Here is a 14,381-nt window from a genome sequence, read left to right on the forward strand (position 1 = left end):
TCAGTGGTGCAACTGTTGCCAAACATGGCACTAACTTGGCCCACAATTGAACGACGCTTGCTGCGCTGTTAACTGTGAAGTCGATGCCAACATTTGCCGTTTCTCTTTAAACCATGGTTGGTTCTCTTCGCTATCTGTCTGCCCAAGTAGGGTAAATGGGTGGCCGAATGCCTGGAGATGGATGTTTGGGGGTAGTGCGTATCATTGATGCTGCTTGGTCGTTTTTATTCTCTTGTGGTTTAAAAAGAGAGAGAGAAATATCTGCCAAGTGACAGACAGACAGACAGACAGACAGTGAGAGAGAGAGAGAAAGAGCAGGAGTAGTAGACAGTAAAGAAAGACGCATGTAAACGGAAAAGTAATACGAGCTTAAAAGTAAAATACTTGTAATTATAATACACTAGCTGAGATTTTCATATGGGAGTCCATAAGAAATTGAAACGAGTTTTAAATGATTTGTCTGCTCCGCGACACTTAATCACCTTTGGTCGTCGTGGCATGTGGCATCATAAATCATATGGAATGTGCAATGCAAAAATGTGACTTTGGCGCCAAAAGTTATGCTACATAAAACATGAGGCCACCCATTCGACCCGTTGCCGCCATCACACACAATTTCCATGCTTACTACGCGGCTTTTAGCGTAAAATGTCATTCAGTTTTCTGCTCAGTCAACGGTTTATTTTTTTTTTGCTTTTTCTTGTTTATTTATTTGTTTACTTCGCAGAGTGTTTTTTATTTGTTTTTGCGTTTTTTCCCACAATCAAATGGCCAAGCACGTGTTGCTTCTCTCTTCCTCTCTCCATCCCACTCTAGCCTCTGCCTCTGTCTCACTCACACAATTGCTCTGCTGTCAACAATGGTAAAGCGCAGGCGCTCTCTTTGAACGCAATGGGAAGTTAAGTTGCAGCGCCGCTTGTGGCAACATTTCAAAGTTTTCAACAACAACAGCAGCAGCAGCAAAAACCTGACCTAGGGCAAACAAAAAACGAACAAGCAAACGCATTGACATGTGTCCATTAGGTAGGTATGTGTGTTGTATTTGTGTGTGTGTATGCCATAGAGCTAGAGCTGTCAAAGCGTATTACAATTTTCATATATCAAGCTTGAATAAGGAATATTACGGATTTTCATATTGTGTGCGGTCGAATCTGTGTCCCGCCGTGCTTTGTATTTATGGTATGTAGGTATTCCATGGCCGCCCACCTGCCCTGGGACTGGCCAAAAATGATGAATCAACTCAATTTCCATCATTGCCAGAGCTAGAGCAGAATTTTGCCGTAATAAATCATCGCCGGGCTTCAAAATGAAGTTGCATAACTCAATTGCCATGGCAAACATATTTGCTTTGTCATTAATAAATTTGCCAAGTGCCTGCCGGTGTATGGGTTCTTGCTACAAGCTCATATACCCTGGCATACACACACTCATACACACTTGAAGGATGTTAGTCTCGTATGTTTGTAGGAAAATGCCTTGTAATTAAATTTAAAAGCATTTTGTGCCAAGCAGCTAAAGTGAATTATTAGCATGCCACATAAACAAGGACCAGAACAAGACTTTCCTTCAAAGTCCATAACGATTATGAGTTATGAATATATTTAAAAACATCCACTTTAATCGTTATTTGCAAATTTTATTATAAACTCGTTGAGTAAACAAATCTAAAAGACTCGGCGAAGAGTTTAGTTTCATAGTTTTAAAGAGAACTATTAATTCTCAGTTGAGCATAAATAATTATGAAATTAATAAATATTTTCAGTTCCTAGTTTCTTCTGCTTCAAGTTCCTTCTATTCCTTTAGAGCCAAATGGGCGAGAGAGATAAATAAACAAATGGTTGTGGCCATTTATGCAAAGCTCTTAAATAAATTACGAAATTGTTATAATTTGGTGCGCACATCAGCAACGGCGGCTAGCAAAGCAAAAGCGAACACACCAGACATTCAGGTCTTGTTGCTTTTATTCACATGTGTATGTGTCTGTGTGTGTGTGCCCATTTTTGACTTGGCGGCAGCAGCAGCCACTTTGCAATTTGTATTGTCTGAACTTGGGCAACAGCAAATGGCATAATTTACGTAGCTCGCTTATCTGGGCATTTAATTTTAGATTTATGGTTTTAATAGCTTTGCTCATCATGTCTAAGTGCCATTTGCAAGAGCAAACTGCTAAATCTGAATTCAAAAATTACTACTTTTTTTATATTTATACATATATGCGCTTCTGCTTTTAGTTATTTATTTAATTGCTTTGTAACAAGGTATGTGTTAACTGTAGCTTGTCGGATTCCATTTTTACGAATTTTTAAGATATAAGCTAGGTCTAATTGTAGATATATGTCAGTGTTTCAAACGCACAATCCCCCAATGAATCCCTTCTATATATACATAGATAACATTATTTATTTTACCCCCGGCGAGGAAATTAGGCGACTCTTATGTTATCCTGCAGCTGACAATTATAAACGTTTATTTTGAAGGAGAGGCTTATGCCCCAGAAGGACATTTCGTGATTGTATTTGCAACTTTAATTAATTGAGAATTCAAGCAAAATAATTAAATGAAGGTTAAAGAGTTAAGCAGGTGTTACTTAAGCCTTGACATTCATTTTAATCTATCACCAGTTTATCTCAACATTTTGGATAGTAAATAATAATGCGCAAAGGTTTCAACTGATAAAACTTTTTGGGATTTTACCAAACGATTTTCGACAATTATTCTGTCTGATTATCTTTGTCTATAAACGTTCTTTGTTGATCAAAGCTGCCACATTTAAACTTCATGAGCAGTATTAATTAACTTGATAACCATTTTGCCAGTTATGTGATAACTTTCATAACAAACTTTTTGCAAACTCATTTCAAGTTCATCAAGTTTTCACGCCCTAAAGGCGTCAGCTAACAATAATCCTTTCAAGCACACACACACACACTTGCACCACACCGAACCCGAACCTGAACCCGAAGCCACACACCTAACCACAATAAAAACTCATAATTCGTGCTAAAAGTGTCATTAAAAAATAATTACACCACAACAATAAAAAGTCAAAATAAGCAAATTATTAAAGTTGCCATTGCTAATACACTTCCTTTCATTTTTCACCTCCCCCATTACTTGCATCGCCCAAAGTGTTGTCTGGCAATGGATACGTTCAACTTTCTCTAGTAGCCGCAACAGCAACAAGAGTAACAACTACAACTACACTAAGGACACGAAAAGTTTTGCAAAAGTCTGGCACCAAAGCTTGTTGAGTGCTGTAAACCGCAAGGGGGAATTGCCAAAGGGGATGGGAGCATGGGAAACGGGAATGAGACGCAACGACGACGATGCCGATGCCAACAAAAAGCCATAACAAAACCGCATCATTATCATGGAAGGCAAGAAAATGGAGCAACGATGCCAGGGACCAGTGCCAGAACCAGGACACAGAACAGGAAGCGTGGCGCTGCGGCCAACCCAGGGCAGCAATATTGTGGGTTATACTTTCTCTGCTTGTTATAATAGCAACAGCAGCAGCGGCAGCAAAATTTAATAAGCGTTTTATTATATTACAAAACTGAGAACTGCGAGCAAAGACCTGAGAATCAGAGAGCCAAAAATCATAAGCCAAAGTTCACTGGTCTCCGGCACACACTTGTTGCTTGTTGCCTTAAAAATGTGCTAATTGTTTGAGGTGGCTGAATTTTATGTTGCATAATTTTAGGGGGCGTGGTGGATGGTTTTGGTTTGCTTGCTCAGGTGGAAGATTGCAGTTGAAGGTTGTGACTGGACCACATTAGCCGCAGCTCATTGACTTTCATATGATGACAACACTTAAAATATTGTGGCTGCGCATTTTATTTACCTACCTGTTCAGAGTGACAAGTAGCAATTTATGTTGTCCATAAATCATTCATGACCAACCAACAGCATTAAAAGCCAGCCAGCCAGTCCTTAATTAAATTGCATTAAAGTAAGAAAGCAAGAGAGAGACAAAAAAAAAGAGACAGACAATGAGAGAGCGGTAAATGCCAACGAAATGTTTGTTAATGAAACAGCAATTATTTATTATACAATTTCCTGATTTTAATGCATTTTTGTGGCTTGCGTTATAATATTTTGTTGCAGTCTGATTACTCATACGTCACGTTGTACGAACCGCAAGCGGTAGCAAATTGTCTGCCAGCCCATAGACTGGCAATTATCGACAACGACTTGTTGGCGCCACAGAATCTCCTCCATTGATGCGTGGCAGCAATGCAATTATGAAAATTATACCAAAAGATACCTATCCCCTTTTCTATAAAGTTATAGCCATTCTGTCTCTCTCTCTCTCTCTCTGGCTTGTTCTTTCTTGTGATTTTCCTGTGCCAGGCAAATCACTCTCAGGCCCAAAGAGATAATGTCAAACTTTGTGGCTAAGCAGAAAAAAAAGAGAAGAAGAAAAAATATCAGAGAGGAGTGGCAGAAACAGGAGACTTGTCAACATCTGCTGACATGGCTTTTGTGTAGTTGACTTAAGTCCTTTCCTCTATGCGGATGTGCGGATGTGAGGGGGTGGGCGGCATGTCTGTTGCGCCAGCATTACTTGTCAAGTGAGCTTCAATTTCAATGACATTTAAGTGTGTAACGTCTGCGGATGCGGCTGCCATTGCGACTCCTCCTGCGGTTGTGTTGCATTTGACACATAAGTGGCCTTTAATGATATCAAACTTCATGTGCTGACTTTACCCAACACACACACACACGCACATGCTTTCCCATCTTCGTTTGCATGTCTAACTTTTTCATTGAGTTGTCATTGCGGCCCTTTCATTTGCAGAACAGAGTTCTAAAGCAGATAAGGATGCTTAACCAGAGAAACAACCCGAGTAGGAGTCAGTTGAAACACAGAGTTCGTTTCTCCTTCTAATCAAGTGCCAATGTGCTAGGCTTTGCCTTTGCTTAAGCCCAGATTAGACCCAAAAATCAACACAATAGGTTAGAGGATGGCCAAGTATAAAATTTAAAACAAGAGAAGAAAGAAAGATCGTTATTACTATTTGCGTTTATTAAGTCATAAGTTGAGTAATTTGTTACGTCCACCCAAGAGGATTTTGCACAAAGCAAATTATTTATTAACGCGGTTTTATTTCACCACTGCCCATCCTTTTGCTTCGCTTGTCCATAATTATCCCTGATGCCTTGTGGCTCTCTCTCTCTTAACTTATTATGTACACTCATAAATTCCGGTTCCAGCTGTTTCAGTTTTCTACACCCAACGCCGAGGCAGTTGCAATTATTACGATAAAAATGAATATGAAAGGAACATAAAAATATCAAAGAAGTTAAATTCGGCTATGCCGAAGTTTATATACCCTTGCAGTCCTTGACAATAATAATTTCACATGTTCAAAATTTGTTTTCTGCAACTCAATTCATTAATATACAAACAAAACAATTTTACTCTTCATACTATGTACAATTTGTTCTTCTTCTTCCCTCATTCCCTAAGCAAAGCAACGCACGCATACACATACAGTTTATGTAGCGTTGCGTCTGTGTGTGTATGCATGTGCTCTGTTGATTTGATGATGACGTAGTAGGCAGCAAGCAGAGCTGCCGGCAGCGATTGAACCGATTTATATAGACTGTAACTTGTGTTCTATTTATCCGATCAGGGTCAAATTTTGGGATCTGAGATTTTATATCAAATTCTATTATATTGGTAAATTTCATGGGGATACTCCAATTTTTGCAAAAATTTTTGTTCCAGAGCTATATGATATAGTAGTCCGATCCCAAAGATTTTCATACTTTATCTCACCCGGGAAAAAAAAGCTCCCAAAAAAAATTTCATCCCGATAGCTCTTAAGATGGCTGAGTAAAACGCGTACGCACCGACGGACAGACGGACAGACGGACAGACGGACATGGCTATATCGACTTAGCTTCTCATGCTGATCAAGAATATATATACTTTATGGGGTCGGAAACGTCTCCTTCTGTGCGTTACAAACATCTGACCAATTTTATAATACCCTCTGCAAGGGTATAAAAACGGAAACTTAGCCCTCGGTGTCTGGCTAGAGAGACTAAACTGAAAATGGAGTAGTCAGCCATTGAAATCAAATCAAAAAGAGAGGAAAAGCCTCTTCTTGGCGGTTTTTGCGGCCAGTGGACAGTGCCAGCTGCCGTTTGGTCGACCCTTGTGAATGTGCAAAAGTGCTTAGCCGTGACAAAACCTTTTTTCCACTTAGGGACCCAGACGCGCCAATTGGGTATGGGGAGAAGCCAGTGCTCGGTGACCGGGAGAGCGTGGCAGTTCGCGCCCTAGTCACATTATTTTCAAGCGTCTGACTGTCAGCTACTTTCTATGGCAGTTTTATGCGCTCATCTCAACTTTTTCTTCAATTTTTTTTTTCACTTTTTGCCCCACCTTCTTTAACCTCCCATTCAATAATGAAAAAAGTACGAGCTTTGAATTTCCAAATGATACAAGAGGTGGCACGGCAAGAGGGTCGAAGTGCGGGGAATGGAATGGAGCAGACAGTCAGATAGAGATAGAGAAGGCGGACAACTAAAGTCGCTAAAGGAAATAAGCAAAGCAAAGTTTGAAAAGTGGACGTCGAAGTGGAAAAGGCAAATTAAATTATTTCTCATTTGAGGATGCAGAAAGCAGACAAGGCAAGGACGGGCGGGAAACAAGTTGGGACAAGAAGCAAAGCGAAGCGAGCAAATTGAAAAAGCGTTGACGGAAATAAAACTAAAATGCGTTGCGCGTTGAAAATTACAATTAAATTGACTTTGCCGTCGAAGCGATAAAAGTAAATTAGCATAATTCAGAGACCTCCAGAGTACCGGCAATCGAATTTCGCAAACGGAAAAAAAGCGAAAAAAATCAAATAAAAAGCTTACTGCATACTTTTAGGTTTCTTTGGGGTAGGGGTTGGCTATGTGCTGCTTATCCTTATCCTTATCCCTTATCTCAACTAGCTTTTTTGTTATTAATGCCACTTGCCAACAGGAGGAGCTCTGCCTGTCCACTTTAGGCTGAAGTGGCCAATGCACCTGTTCTCCTTGGTCTTGGTCCTTGTTCTCGAGCAACTCCTTGTGGCTGCTGCTGCTGCTGCTGCTTCTGATACATTTCTGCTGCAGTGCGTCTTACACTTTTGTAAGCATAATAAAGTGCATCAGGCAGGAGCATTCTGAAGTCGGGAGTGCCGTTAACTGTTTCGGGCTAGCAACAAAGCGGGAAATGTGAATAGACTAACACAAAAAAACCAAAGAAGAAAAAAAACTAAAACAAAGACCATGTCGGGGGCGTGCCGGGCATGCAAAAAACAAAAGGCAGCAAGCGTGTCCTGACTGGGTAATTGAAAGCAACTTTGCAATGTTGCCCGCATGAAATTGGCTACAGTTTTTTTTGTTTTCATTTCTGGCTCTCTGTTCTTTTACTCTTTATGCTTGGGGTGCATGCGGAAATTGAAATGTCAAGTGTGCACTGCCATGTGTGTCTATGTGTATGTATCTGTCTGTCCCTTTCATTGTGCATTATGAGGGCAGGGGGAGGCGGGGAGGAGAGCAGGTCGAAAGCCCGCGCTTAACCTGAGCTTAATGGCCTCGACACTGGCTTAAGCGCATCAGCTGATGCTGCCAATGATGGTTTTAATTGTGTACGAATACCAAAACCAAAAAAGGCAACTAAAGGCCGCTTCAATTCATTAAATGGTTTACCCAGCCGTTGGTCGTTGGCTTCGACCCACCGTTTGCTCATAATGGTTATCCTTGACTACGCCTACTGCCTACTGGCTACTGGTTACCGACTGTTGTTTGCTTAATGGAAAATACGTGCTTCGAAATAATTGGATTTTTTGTTATATCTGTTTTTATCCGCTGTGTGCAAATGATCTATATACTGATGCATGTGTACGTATGTGTACATACATATACATATGTAGAGGAAAAAAAATTGCATTTGGCATTCACAAGATTTAAATGTTTTACATTGGCTTCACTAATGGCCTACCAGGACAATTACAGCCATTTGTCGAATTGATTTGCACACTGCCAATGTGGACAACAAAAAACCAACCACAAAAGTCTATTACCAAAAACATACAATACATGGAAATCAAACCAATCAACCTTGACAGTTTGTGTGTGTGTGTCTAAATGAGTTTTCACCAAGTCACGTAGTTCACAAAAATTTAATTTCATTTGATTTAAGACACTAAAAATAAACAACGGCTCTCGGTGTGCGAGAGCAAAATCGTGCCCGCAAGAAAACAAAAATTGTCATCAAGTTTTTGCTTTGAAAATTGAATCGATACTTTGTGTCCGACTGAGTGCTGAAATTCTGCTTAAACTAATTGTACTTTGATAACCATTTTAATGAATAAAGAGTTTCAAGAATACATATACGGGAAATGACATTATACACATACGATATTGTCTTATGGAAACGTCTGCTTGCTTTTTGCTTTCACACTTGGTCCTATTAAATGTCACCCGGACGCATGTTGGCTTCAGTTTATTGCAATTTACTGACTCGGCACGTGATAAACGAGTCGCACGTTTTCCTCATTGTACGCGACAACAAATAAATAGTTAGAGCAGCAGTCACAACTCACAACACACATACGCAGTGTTGTACCATACAGTTAGACACTTGTTGGGTGGGTTATTTATTTATATCCTTTGCAAGTTGTACAAGAAAAGTTCTCGTCTCCTCGCTATAATCGCCTACATTAATTTCAGTTTAGTCATTCAGCCCGTCGGGCAAATTGATTTTCTTCCACATATTAATTAAAATCAAGCAAAGGACAAGTCTTAGATCCGAGAACAACAAAATGCAATATTACTTAACACAATCAGATTGTTTTCATATTCTGTATTTGCATAATCCCCAATGTCAAATGAATCTGTTTTCTCTCCCTCTCGCTCTCTCTCTCTCTCTCTCTCTCTCATTCTCTCTATTTCTCTCTGTTGTTGTGTCAAATATTTGTCATATTGAATTTCAGTTCCTGCTTTAATTCATTATTGCTAGTAAATGCAAATTACGTGTCCGTTTTGATTTTGAGAAGATCACAAAACAAAACGGAAGCAGAGAAGCAAAAGTGTTAAATGGTTCACTAATGGTCACGTCGCCTACTAGTTCCAAGGGGGAATCTGAACGATGGTAAATAGAAAAACTTAGAGACAATCTTTAACACCCTAAAGTGTTGGTTCGTTAAAGCACTAGCAAATTTTTAATGCAAAATCAAACTGAATATAATCGTTTTGAGCTCCCAAATAAAGTGAAACAATGATAAAGTAGTCTAAAATATTTTCAATATTATTAACTTCAAAATTTTAAGTTCTATTTTAAGTCCATGGCAACTAAAAATCAAACTAAGGTCAGCCGGCAGCGCAGTAGATCTAGAAGGGACCCCACTTTGGAGGCACTGACCAATGAAATGTGGAGTTTGGCCAAAGAAAACATTAAGTCACATCGTCGTATGCATTCCGTGTTCAAAGTTCGCCACTTCAAAGTACAACAACTGCGCAGAATGATCCTAAGGATGGAACAAGCGCAAAGACAACGGGCCAAGAAACGAAGAAAATACCGCAGACAAAGAGCACAACAACTATTTCATCAAATGATCCTCCAAATGGAAGCATCGCTCGCAGCAAAGAAACATGATCTGAGGACAGAGCAAAATAAACACGAACGGAAAATGCAGAAGAAGCTGGCGAAATTAAAGAAATTAGCCCAGAAAACACCAAAAACATGGAGACATTTCAAGGGTCATATAAAACGCTTAGAGTTGTCCCTTGCTGGGATATTGCCTCTTGAAAATGTTCTGCAGAAACATCCTCAAAATCGAGAACATCTCACGGACGATTTGGCAAGGCCAGACATAAATGCTGTAGATGCAAAGGATTGCCAGTTTCTACTAGACCATAAGATGAAATCAAAACCTAAAGCACCGCGTATCCTTCAGTACGATGGACCTTATAAGCTTCCGGCTCCCAGGACGGTGACACCCTCTGGAATTAAATCATCTATGGGTGCCTTTAAGAAAATGCGTAGACACCTGAAATCGGAAAGAAAGCGAAGTCCACATCGTATTAATGGGGCCCACGTTAGCATCTCGGATAGCATTACAATTCATGGTGATAGTAGTCATGAGCAAATTGCATTGCTTAGTCCTAGGACTAGTTCACCTTATAGCTCTAGTGGTAGTCCAACTCCTAAATCTAGTCGAAGTTCAAGCTATAAGCGTATTATTGATTCGAGCCGCACCAGCAGCAACCGTAAAGCAAATTCTAGGAGCACGAACAGTTCTAATTCTTTGTCTAGTTATAGACGAAGCAACTCTAGTTGCAGGTCTAGTAAAAGTCACAGGACTAAAACTAGTCGTACTACTAGTTCTAGTGGGCGGCGTAGTACTAGTAGCAAGCGCGGCAGAAGCCGAGGACGAAGCGACTATAGTGGCAGGTCTAGTAAAAGTCACAGGACTAAAACTAGTCGCTGTGTTAGCTTTAGTAGGCGGCGTAGTACTAGTATCAAGCCCGATATAAGCCAAGGCCAAGTCAGGTCTAGTAAAAGTCACAGGACTAAAACTAGTCGTAGTACTAGTTCTAGTAGGCGGCGTAGTACTAGTCGCAAGCGCGGTAGAAGCCGAGGACGAAGCGACTATAGTGGCAGGTCTAGTAAAAGTCACAGGACTAAAACTAGTCGTAGTCCTAGTTCTAGTAGGCGGCGTAGTACTAGTAGCAAGCGCGGCATAGACGGAGGACGAAGCAACTCTAGTGGGAGGTCTAGTAAAAGTCACAGGACTAAAGCTAGTCGCAGTATTAGTTCTAGTGGACGGCTTAGTACTAGTAGCAAGCGCGGCAGAAGCCGAGGACGAAGCGACTATAGTGGCAGGTCTAGTAAAAGTCACAGGACTAAAACTAGTCGCTGTGTTAGCTTTAGTAGGCGGCTTAGTACTAGTATCAAGCCCGATATAAGCCAACGAAGCAACTCTAGTGGGAGGTCTAGTAAAAGTCAGAGGACTAAAACTAGTCGTAGTACTAGTTCTAGTAGGCGGCGTAGTACTAGTCGCAAGCGCGGTAGAAGCCGAGGTCTCAAAAGGACTACAAAACAAAAATTTTCCGTTGACAACGTCAAAAGTGAAAATATTATTCATTTAATTCGTAAAGGAAAAAACAATCAAAACATTGAAAAAATACCAATAACCAGTTTGCGAAAGAGAAACAAAAAGGCCAAACGGAAGTCGATGGAAAAAACTAGCGGACCCGAGACTGACGACCAGCTCGAAACGGAACTTCGTGATAAAAACAAACTGATAGATACAAATTCTAGCCAATCTTCCAATCAATTGAGAATTCTATATTCTTCTGAATTGGAAAAAATAGCATCATCAACTTCAACCGTTGAAGGATACTTAGCGCCAATTAAAGAAAGGTTACACCATTTAATTACCAGAAGCATGACCTCCTTTATGAGTGGGATTCAAGATTTTGATATCGATGAGTCGGTCGATGAAGACAACGAAGAAAGAATACATCTTCATTTGGACTCATTTTCCATATATCATCGAGGCGGTGGCGATGGTTTTGGACCTGATTTGGATAGGGATTCAGGCAAGAGTCTTGATCTAAGCCAGGATCAAAGCTTTAATCGTGAGCTGCGCGAAAATCTCAAGGCAATGCGTAATATACAATATGCTGAATTTGAGCCTAATGAAGGCGAACTACAGTTAATGCGAACAAAAGAATTTCAAGAAAAACTGCAGAAGCCGAAGCGATTAACTACAACTATATTTACAGACGATCTTCGATCTGGTCATCTGGACAAACATCTCACAGCTATTGTGGGAAATGAAGACAAGGAGTACAAACGAGTCTACCAGTTGCTATTGCAAAAGGATGCCCCAATCGAGTGGGCAGATAAAATGTTACTCGATAAGTATGCCAGGACGCCATCGCGATATAATGCAACATTGAAAAGATTATACGACTTCCGCGTGATGCAGTCCGAGACTCCATATGAGCGTAGTCTACTCGATGCTGACTTTGGGGATACGCAAAGCGTAATCAATCGTCGCCAGCGGCAACTACGACTACGCCCATATACGTTTTCGCCACATAACTTTTCATATTCTGATATGGAGGAATCACTCAGTGCGTCCCCATTGCATCCCATGCCACAAAATGATACAGAAGACTTGCGCAAAAGATGGCAGAAATATTTTTCCGAGCAGGAAAAGTCACCAACTGAGTTGCTGTTGGAGCAAAAACGTCAACAACAGGCCGCTAAAAGCACACGACTAAAGTTCCGAAAACTTAAATACGAAAATCGTGAAATTCAGAGGCAATATCAACATCAAAAAGGACACCCTCGCTTCCGTTCGCGCTCCTCACAATCACGACGGAGTTCTGGCTCGCGGAAAAACAGTCTCGATCAGCAATACACAAATCCACGATCCACAAGTCGCGAACGAATGGCTGCACTACTGGACTCGGAAATGTCTGTTTTGCATGAAGCCAGAAAGAAGAGATCGACATGCTCGGTTTGTGGTTTAAGTTATTGCGGCACTGATAGCGATTCGAATGATTCGAGGGCGGTGGATAATCTCCATCTCACTGAGAAGTTGATCAACAATTACAAGTACTTGCGTTTGAAATGAATCATTGTGAAATATTTTAAATTGTAGGGTCTGTTTTTTTGTCAGAAAAGAAAAGAATCCTTTTGTCAAATGAATTGCCTTATTATGTACTATGTACTAAAAAAACTGGGTCATCATTCAATTGAAGCATGCATAGTTGCTTGCTGGTCTCATCCGTTTTCAGTGGTCAGGCAACAGGACGTGCCAAAAATGCGACTTTCAATCGGTCAAGTGTGGACCGGCAAGAGAAGGGCCTGTCGGGTTGTGTGAGTGTGTTTGTGTGTGCGTGAAGGGAGGGAATGCGATGTTTTGTAGTAAATTGAAATACTTTTTACGACTTCCGGTGTTTTGCTGAGCTGCAAACATTTCTTTGTAAGGCATTTGGAGAGTTTTGCTACATCCATGAAAAATACACAACTGTTTGACTTGGTTAGAGTCCCTTCCATACACAGACACACACACACACACATACAATGAAGCTTTGTGCTACAGCAACAATGTGTCTTCGTTTCCGTCATGACTGCCATTTCCGGCTAGCGAATTTCAGTTGAGCTTTACCTCTGCCTCCATTTCCCCAGTTCTCTCTGCTTGCTTGGACCGTTTATTAAAAAAAAAGAAGCCTGAATTCATGTGAGGAACTATCAACGTATATTTCTATAGATGTGTGCGTCTGTGTCGTGCACGCGTGTGTGTGTGGGCAAGTAAATTGATTGAAATGACCAGCGGCGGATGTGCCCCAAACTCCAACGTCCCGACGGAAGGGCAGGAACTTTGCCCCTCACAATTTTCTTCTTCATCTTTGGCATCCTGGCCGGGTGAATGTATCTCTGTATCTGTAACTGTATCTATATCTGTATCTGTATCTGTATCTATATCTTCTTGTGTATGCCTGTGTCTCATTTTCAAGACCATGTTATTTTCATTTGTAGCCAAGTTTATTGCTTGCCTGCCTTAACTTGGAGCTGTTGATTTGCTATAAGCTTTGTCGGCAACTTCTTTTTGGCCTAAAAGAGAAAATTTATTTGCTGCCTCCGTTTTGGTTTTTCTTGTTTTTCTTTTTCCCTTTTTTTTCTCAATCTAGGCCCATCTATGTACACTACAGTTGTCCAATTTTGATGATTGCCACTGATGTATGCAGGTTTGCTGTTGTTGTTGTTGCTGTCGTTGTTGTTGGTTTCCGTTGCTGGTTGCTCCTGTTACTGCCATCATTATCATCTTCCTGGACAAAGCCCGGAGACAACAGCAACTGCTGCTCATGTTATTGAGCCAAGTTTTGTAGTTGGATTACGCAACCATTTGTACTGCTTAATTTGTTTGGAATTTATGAGCTTTGATTGCTTGTTCGTTTTGCGATTCAGTTCGATTTCTTTTTCTGGTTCAATTACATGGAAGATTTTTGCCTCAAATTAATTAACTTTTTTCTGGTCACTGTCAATTTATGTTAACTGCCCCCCGAAAAACTAAGCTCAATTAGTGACCAACAACATGGCCAAATAGACCAAAGTAACTCGGCTACTGTGTTTTATGGATCAACAAGAAGAAAAATAAACAAAAATAATGTTAAAACTTTATCGTTAGCTGGCATTACTCTTTGTGGGCCTTGTGTTGGAGGCAGCGGAAAACTCAATTGAAAAGTTTGTTGTTCATTTCCGGTTGCGGGGGTAGGCAAAGGCAGCAGTGGAAGTAGCGGCAACGGCGACAACATAGCAACATCGACCGCATCTGCCGGAAATGGGAGGTGTCGACCGACAGGGAAACGCATTT

The 14,381-nt window shown here is 40.7% G+C and overlaps 1 protein-coding gene across 1 annotated transcript; it reads left to right on the forward strand.

Annotated features, from left to right (window-relative positions):
- The first annotated feature begins 9,240 nt into the window (after positions 1–9,240).
- On the forward strand, positions 9,241–12,742 carry LOC137584906 (serine-rich adhesin for platelets-like). Its single transcript, XM_068300501.1, has one exon. It carries the CDS (start codon positions 9,333–9,335, stop codon positions 12,636–12,638), a length of 3,306 nt encoding a protein of 1,101 aa, XP_068156602.1. The 5' UTR covers positions 9,241–9,332; the 3' UTR covers positions 12,639–12,742.
- Positions 12,743–14,381: the final 1,639 nt, after the last annotated feature.

Source organism: Drosophila tropicalis, unplaced genomic scaffold (genome assembly GCF_018151085.1).
Source record: "Drosophila tropicalis isolate 14030-0801.00 unplaced genomic scaffold, ASM1815108v1 contig_878, whole genome shotgun sequence".
NCBI classification, from domain to species: domain Eukaryota; kingdom Metazoa; phylum Arthropoda; class Insecta; order Diptera; family Drosophilidae; genus Drosophila; species Drosophila tropicalis.

Coding starts and splice junctions, on each gene's coding strand:
- LOC137584906 (XM_068300501.1), top strand. CDS start 9,333: ATGGCAACTAAAAATCAAACTAAGGTCAGCCGGCAGCGCAGTAGATCT.